This window comes from Atta colombica, unplaced genomic scaffold (genome assembly GCF_001594045.1).
Source record: "Atta colombica isolate Treedump-2 unplaced genomic scaffold, Acol1.0 scaffold117, whole genome shotgun sequence".
NCBI lineage: Eukaryota > Metazoa > Arthropoda > Insecta > Hymenoptera > Formicidae > Atta > Atta colombica.
The window spans coordinates 46,579-54,190 of NW_017259203.1; the positions used below are offsets into that span (position 1 = coordinate 46,579).

Here is a 7,612-nt window from a genome sequence, read left to right on the forward strand (position 1 = left end):
CACACACACACACACACACACACACACACACACACACACACATACGCGCGCGCGCAGAGTTGAATATGAAATGAAATATTTGTCATATCTTCGTAGTTAAATTATGTCTATAGCAGTTAAAATTTATTTTTTCGTCACTTTCAAAAATTATCCCGAAGTCAATAAAAGCATTTAAAAAATGCTTGAGACGAAAGTTTCATATTGTTTCGCACAACACCCGAATCTGCAACAATAAATATGTTCCATTAAAAATATTGACATATATATATATATATATATATATATATAATATATATATATATACATATACATATGTATTTGACATAGCTGTTGAATCAAATGAAACGTGTGTATTCAACAACAAGACAGTGACGATAGGACAACGTGTCGAAGACGGCTGTTCCAGAGTATGCACTTGCGAAGCTAGCGGCCACTTAAAGTGTAAACCTAGGCCCAAGTGTCCTCCGAACGAGACTGTAATCAATGAGCATGATCGATGTGTCGTATTAATCGATCCTGGGTATGATATTTAACGAATAATTTAATTAAGTGTCATGCAAATTTAATTACAAAATTAAATAATTTACAATAACTAATTATCTTGATCTCTAGAGATAAATGTTGCACAGTTACACTTTGCGACGTTACTTTGGGCGAACACGAAGTTAAATCAGAGAATTCCACCGAATTGAATATACATTTGATGGACGTGAAGGCATTAAACTCGACGGCTATCAAATTAATATTATCGACGAAGAATCCTCAAGATATTACTATAGAGATTTCACAGAACAATCATGTATGGAGACAACAAAATCCTGATAAAGGTGAATAAATCTTTATTGATGAATATAAAAATATTATTATTATTATATTTATACTGGATGAGTAAAAATATCCTGCGAAATATCTCGAAAATTAAGCATTTCTAAACGAAATGTTTCCTCCAAGAATTGTAAGGTTTTAAATGATCTATATTCATTGATCTGATCAATCTAATCTTGGATGGCGTGGCCAAAGTCAGGTCAAAGTTACATCGATTTTTTAAAATAGAACACCTTATTTTTTATTCCAAAATCTAATAACTGGTGTCAAGAGCTTTCCAAAACACTACAATGAAGTTATTTTTCATAAAGTATATACTTTTCAAGTTATGAGGTTTGAAAATTACAATACCGCCTGCATTAGCATTACGCAAGGTGATCAAAGCTGTCCGATCGACAACTAAAACCTCTTGAATGTTGTTCAAAATCATGTCCTGGATATCATTTATCAAGATCAAAGCCATTGGAGATTGTATCTTTTATTTTCATTTTTACATAAAAATAAATTTTTAATGCAAAAATAAAAATAATCTCCAATGCCCTTGATCTTGACAAATCCAGGACATGATTCTGAACAATATTCAAGAGGTTTTAGCCGTTAGTCGGACACCTTTGATCTTATGTAATATCAATACCGACGATAGTGTAACTTTCAAGCCTTATGACTAGAAAAGTATTCAATAAAAAATAACTTTATTATATATATTTTGGAAAGCTTTTGATATCGGCTATTAGGATTCTGGAATAAAAAATAGGATGTTCTATTTAAAAATCGACGTGATCTTAACTTGATCTTGGTGACGCTAGCGTCTGACTGATCAATGAACAGATCATTATCTTACAACTTTTGAAGAAAACATTTCTTTCAGAAATGCTTAATTTTTAAGATATTTCACCGGTACAGGACTTTTTACCTATATAGTATCGCCATATATAAGCGAAAAAAGTAACAAATGCGAGTGACTTCCCTTCCGAAAATTCTTATAAATATTTATAAGTAATCTAATAAGTTTTTGTATAATGAGAATTATAAAAGATTTCGTAAGTACAGATTTTATGTCAGAATACATAAAATCTTTTAAAAAATTTTTTTAAATCTTTTAAAAAATTTAAAGAATAAAGGGCTACAAATCACACAGAATGATAGTAACAATAAAAATTCATTGAAATCAAATAAATATACAAACAAATCGGTTTAAGATTTTCAAAAAAATGTGTATATATCTTATGAGAAAGTTCATATAGGTTTTACAAATCTTTATAAGAAATTTAATTAGTTCTTGTTCGAATCGTATAAGATCTCATAAATATCTTATACATTATTACATAAAATCTTTAAGTTCTTAAAGAGAAACATCTTTTAAGATCTTAAGCGATTTCAGAAATTCAAATAAAGTCTGTAAATAATTTAGAAGAAAATTCATATACTGGGGATTTTTTTATATCTTAGCGAACTGATAATATCTAATATCACCATAACACCATATAATATCATAACAATTTTATTGAATAGTTATTAGAGTTCTTAAATTTTTAATTGAATAAACAGGAAAATGAGAGTAAATTGCGCAGAGTAAGATGCGCTATAAACTATATATATTCTGTAATTCAAATTTTTTATTAGGTGTACAACTTTGCTTCTGCCGTTTTTTTTCCGAAATTCGAGGCTTTATTGTAAAAAACTGGTTATACATTTATGATTCAAAGTATTGTCCATCGCTGGCCACGACTTTCTCCCATCTTTCGAGTAGCGTACGAATCCCGCGTCGAAAAAACTGATCATCTTTTGAGGCTATCCACGAATCGATCCAATTTTTTACTTCTTCATAAGACCGGAAGTGCTGGTCAGCCAGGCCGTGTGCCATTGATCGAAACAAGTGATAGTCAGAGGGAGCAACGTCTGGAGAATACGGCGGGTGGGGTAGGACTTCCCATTTCAACGTTTCCAAGTATGTCTTGACCACTTTCGCAACATGGGGTCGAGCATTGTCATGCTGCAAAATCACTTTATCGTGTCTCTCGTTGTATTGCGGCCGTTTGTCTTTCAATGCTCGGCTCAAATGCATCAATTGCGTTCGATACCGATCGCCTGTGATTGTTTCAGTCGGTTTTAACAGTTCATAATACACTACGCCGAGCTGGTCCCACCAAATACAGAGCATGACCTTGGACGTCAAAATCACTGTTCTTGAAGCGTTGAAACCACTCACGACACGTTCTTTCACTAATAGCGGCCTCACCATAAGTATTTGAGAGCATTTGATGAGCCTCAGCCGCAGATTTCTTCATATTGGAGCAAAAAATTAAAACCTCCCGCAAATGACGAGAATTTGGCTCGTAGACATTTTCAATCGAGAATAACTTTATGATGCAGACACAAATCGACTAATGTTTCTATGGGGTTATGTTGACAGATGCCCAAGTTTATTGTATGACGTCTATGATCTATTTATTTCGACCACCACTTACCGCTAAAGCCATCTATAGGAAAACGGCGGAAGCAAAGTTGTACACCTAATATATGAACAATAATTTTCCATTTTCAGACGTTTCTTCCAAGTATTTTCAACGAATTAATAACAGACATAAATATAATGTCAGATCCGCTAGATTTTTTAATACAATTCATCCTGATAATTCCTCAACGATTGGATCTTAATGAACGAGTTCTCTCAATTTGATTGGAGGAGTGCTACTATTAATATGGTCCAAATGACTCAGTAAAATCAAATGCAAACTAAGAGGAAAATTGTAAAATTGTAAAATTGTAATAAATAAAGTCAAATGTTAAAAATGTTGCAAGTGACTCGTCAGATCGGATACTAAACGTATAAATCATGTAAAAACTTATGAAATCATATAATATAAAAACATAAAATATAATTAAATGTGTCGAGTTCATGTATTAGCCTGATCCTATGTAACAACTAATTCCTATGAGTTCTTATGAGATATAAAATCATATTATATAATATTCTATATTTTCTTTAAACATACATTATGCTATTGTAAAACGTATAAGAACTTATGAGATCATATAATAACATATAAAAACTTTAATGCTAATTTCGTATAAGACTAATCTTATATGAAAATTTCATAGAAGAATTTTCGACAATTTGGACTACGAATCTGAGAATGCTTTGCAACTGCTTTCATCGTTCTATTTCAGACCTTTTTTTTTTATTCTACTTAAATTAATGCCAGATTTCATAGATTAATTCAATTTCAATATGGCACAGCTTACAAATATTCTTATCCTTTTCACGTCAAAATTTATTACATAATTTTTCATTTTCACGTCTAAATTTCACGATAATTTTTTGAAAATCTTTATATATCTATGTCATTGTTTTCTTAGATATTCTGATATCCCTATCGTATATAATTCTCTATATCTTATTTCATATCCGGAATTTTGAATCTTATTATACTGCATCTGTTTCTGAATTTCTACATATATATCTTTCCGTTTATATATTTCTTCTATTTCTCATCTCATCTATTTCTTCTCTTTTTTAACTTTTATGTCTGATATTCCATTCCTGCGAAAATACATTTCCCTTTCTAATACATTAAAATATATTTTGCATTTTTGTTATCTTTCTTCTTTCCCACTTTCTTAAAACATTCTTTTAATATACATATTGTTCAACAATAAGAAATAGAGTAATGGTAGTAAAGTAATGGTCATAACGATTAAAGCTAGATCTATAATACTTAAATAATTATTTTATTTGCCATTACTTCGTATATTATTATTTTCCATTTATCTTTTTCTATAATTATCCTTCTTATTTGTACTCCTTCCGTCTTTATTTTTTTTTTATCTTCTCATTCTTTTCCTTGATATTTTTTTTTTATTCCTGTGATTCCTTCCGTTGCTCTTCCTTTATTTTTTTTTTCTCTTTTGGCATTCTCAATTAAAGTTTTTTGGCATATGTTCCTTTTATCGGTTTCAGCGTTTTTTTTCTATTCAAATTTTAATCAATTCGATTATGTGAAATTCCTTGATATAATTCCAGAATTGTGTATCTTCGTTGTCCAATTCTATAACATTCTAAAAACCAATTTTAATTTTTCCTATTTTTCGAATTTGGTTTCTTTTCTCTTTATCTTTTCTTATGTGAAAAATAAAGTTATACATTTATATATATTTACAGATGGTATTATTTCAAATTTGGAACCCGCGCATACATATTCTGTTCGCGTAGCAGAAGGAAGCTATACAAGTATACCTGGGCCAACCATACAAGTATTTCTGCCAGCCGAAGTTGTGAAGACAAACATATCGGAGAAAGTAACAGACAAGAACACTTGCAATTACAGAGGAAAATCATATAAAGTTGGCGCAGAATGGTATGATGAGTGTATCTCTTTCTGTATTTGCACAGAGGGTGGCAAATCTGAATGCGCTACGATAGAATGTCCTACAGATTTTGGACTGGATCTGTTGGATCCCAACTGTTTAGATTGGGAGACAATTCCAGCGAATTTTGTCCCAAAAGCACCACGATGCTGCCCCCAGGTACAGCTCTTTGACATTCTTTCCTAAATTATAACTTGATAATTGATATATAATTTATTTTTTCATAACAAGAAATATATAAGAAATCGTGCCTTGCACATAATTGCACATGATTCGTTCCCATTATCGAACATCATGGACATTCTGGAGCAATTAGGTAACGCTAAATATTTTATTACTCTTGACCTCGCCTCTGATTACCATCAGATATCGATGGTCAAAAAAAATAAAAATAACACTTTCTCAACGCCATATGGTTATGTAGCTATAAGTTTAATCTAATGCCATTCAGATTAAAAAATATATTTGCGATGTACATTTCAATATAACGCCTGATGAATTCAGGCGGATATTAGCAAGTCTGCAAGAGATCAAATGCCTCATATATATTGACGATTTTATGATCTTAACTTGCGGGAACATAATAACTTTATCACCGTGCTAAAACGGAATATTTGAAACTGCAGTCTGATAAGTGCAAAATCTTCAGAAAGGAAATATCCTATCTAGGATACATCATTATTGAGAACCAGATCCTTCCAAATTAGAAGCTGTGAGAAATTTCCAGTCCCAAAAGGAGTTAAAGATATAGGGTGGAATTGCAGGGCTAAGTCGCAACTGGTTAATTCATACCTCCATTGTATTTTCGAAACATTTTTTTCTTGAAGACACAGATGTGACATTAGTAACATTAAATTCTTTTCGAGTATAGCATCAAATTAAAAATATTGTAAGTTATGTTGTTGGCAAATTTAAGATTTATTAAAATAGAAAAAGTTGATAAACATACTCGTTGTTGATCTTTATATTGTACATTTAAGATAAAATAACATATTAAAATTGAGTACTTGTCACTAATTTTTACATTATATAATATAATACCTATATTTAAAGTGAAATAATATGTAGATTAAGTAATTGAATAATGCTTTTGTAATTACTCTCTAAATCTCGTGGAGTGAAACTCGAAAAGATTGAAAGTTAAGTCAGTCTTGAAAAAAGAGTGAAAATATTACATTGTTCAAGTGTGGCAAATTTTTACTCTTTTTAGAATGAGATTTATTTTTTTCGAATGAAGGAGTAAAATCTCAATCCTTTTTTTAAAGTGGGATTCTACTCTGGTATTACACATGGAAGGAGTGAATCTCATTCCAAAATTATGGTATTAGAAGTACGACTTAGGAACCGAATGATACAATTTAACGATCCGTTCTCCAAAATCGTACTAAAAGCTACTTTTTAAAAAATCTTATTTTAAACAATAATTTAATGTTTATTTCTGTAAAATGTTGTTTTATTTTATTGCCAATGAACCAAAGTAAGAGTATAAATTTGACGTAAAAGTATAAAAACATTCTCATCTTAGTACTTTTGTTTAAAAGGTACGAATATAGACTTTTCTTTATAAACTTTCAAAGAAATAGCTTAGCTGAATACTCTATAGAAAATTTACAACTGATTTTTCAAAAATAGCCAAACCTTTAACTAAACTAATCAAAAAAGGGGAAAAATTTGTATGAACAACAGGACGTTTGAAATTCTAAAAATAACCACCGCGCCAGTATTGAAGTACCCGGACTTCAACCAGGAATTCTTTGTCACAACGAATGCATCCGCTATATTATTCAAGCCATTGAAGCCGTGCTATTGCAAGATACAGTAGATCAAGATCGTCCGATCGCTTATGCCAGCCACATATTAATTCATGCTGAGCAAAATTATAATACAATGGAAAAAGAATTAGCAATTGGATGGACTGTTAATCTCTTCCATCCTTATTTATATGATACTAAGTTCAAAATAATAACTGACCATAAATCGTTTATATGGTTACTTAATGTGATGGATTCCGGATTATAATTAATTTGATGGGAATTAAAATTAGAAGAATACGATTATGAGATCGTATATAAACCAAGAAAAATCAATGTTAACGCAGAAACGTGCTTGTGACTGTTAATAAATTAGGTACAGAAGAAACTATAGTCGCTGAAAAAATTTACAGCGAAGAAGAGAAACTATAAATTCTCTTCGAATATTACTATGTACTCACAGGGTAGGGAACGCATCTTAAAAAGAATTAAATCACTTTTGCAAACTATTGTGAATACTATAAAAATGTGAATACTGTAAAAAAAAAGCTAGAAAAATGAGGCATCTCTAATTGTTACAAATACGCGGGACAAACCATTCGAGAAATATGCATTAAATATTGTAGGACTGCTAACAGTGACTGAAAACAAACATTATAAATATATAT

At 30.7% G+C, this 7,612-nt stretch overlaps 1 protein-coding gene across 2 annotated transcripts in view; it reads left to right on the forward strand.

Annotated features, from left to right (window-relative positions):
• Nucleotides 1-7,612, forward strand: part of LOC108694194 (putative epidermal cell surface receptor) — a 62,814-nt gene that overhangs the window by 22,121 nt on the left and 33,081 nt on the right. For both annotated transcript variants that reach the window (XM_018203545.1, XM_018203544.1), the window contains exons 4-6: nt 328-520; nt 613-827; nt 4,988-5,352. In XM_018203545.1, the coding sequence (XP_018059034.1) occupies nt 328-520; nt 613-827; nt 4,988-5,352 (773 nt within the window). The remainder of the gene's footprint in view (nt 1-327; nt 521-612; nt 828-4,987; nt 5,353-7,612) is intronic.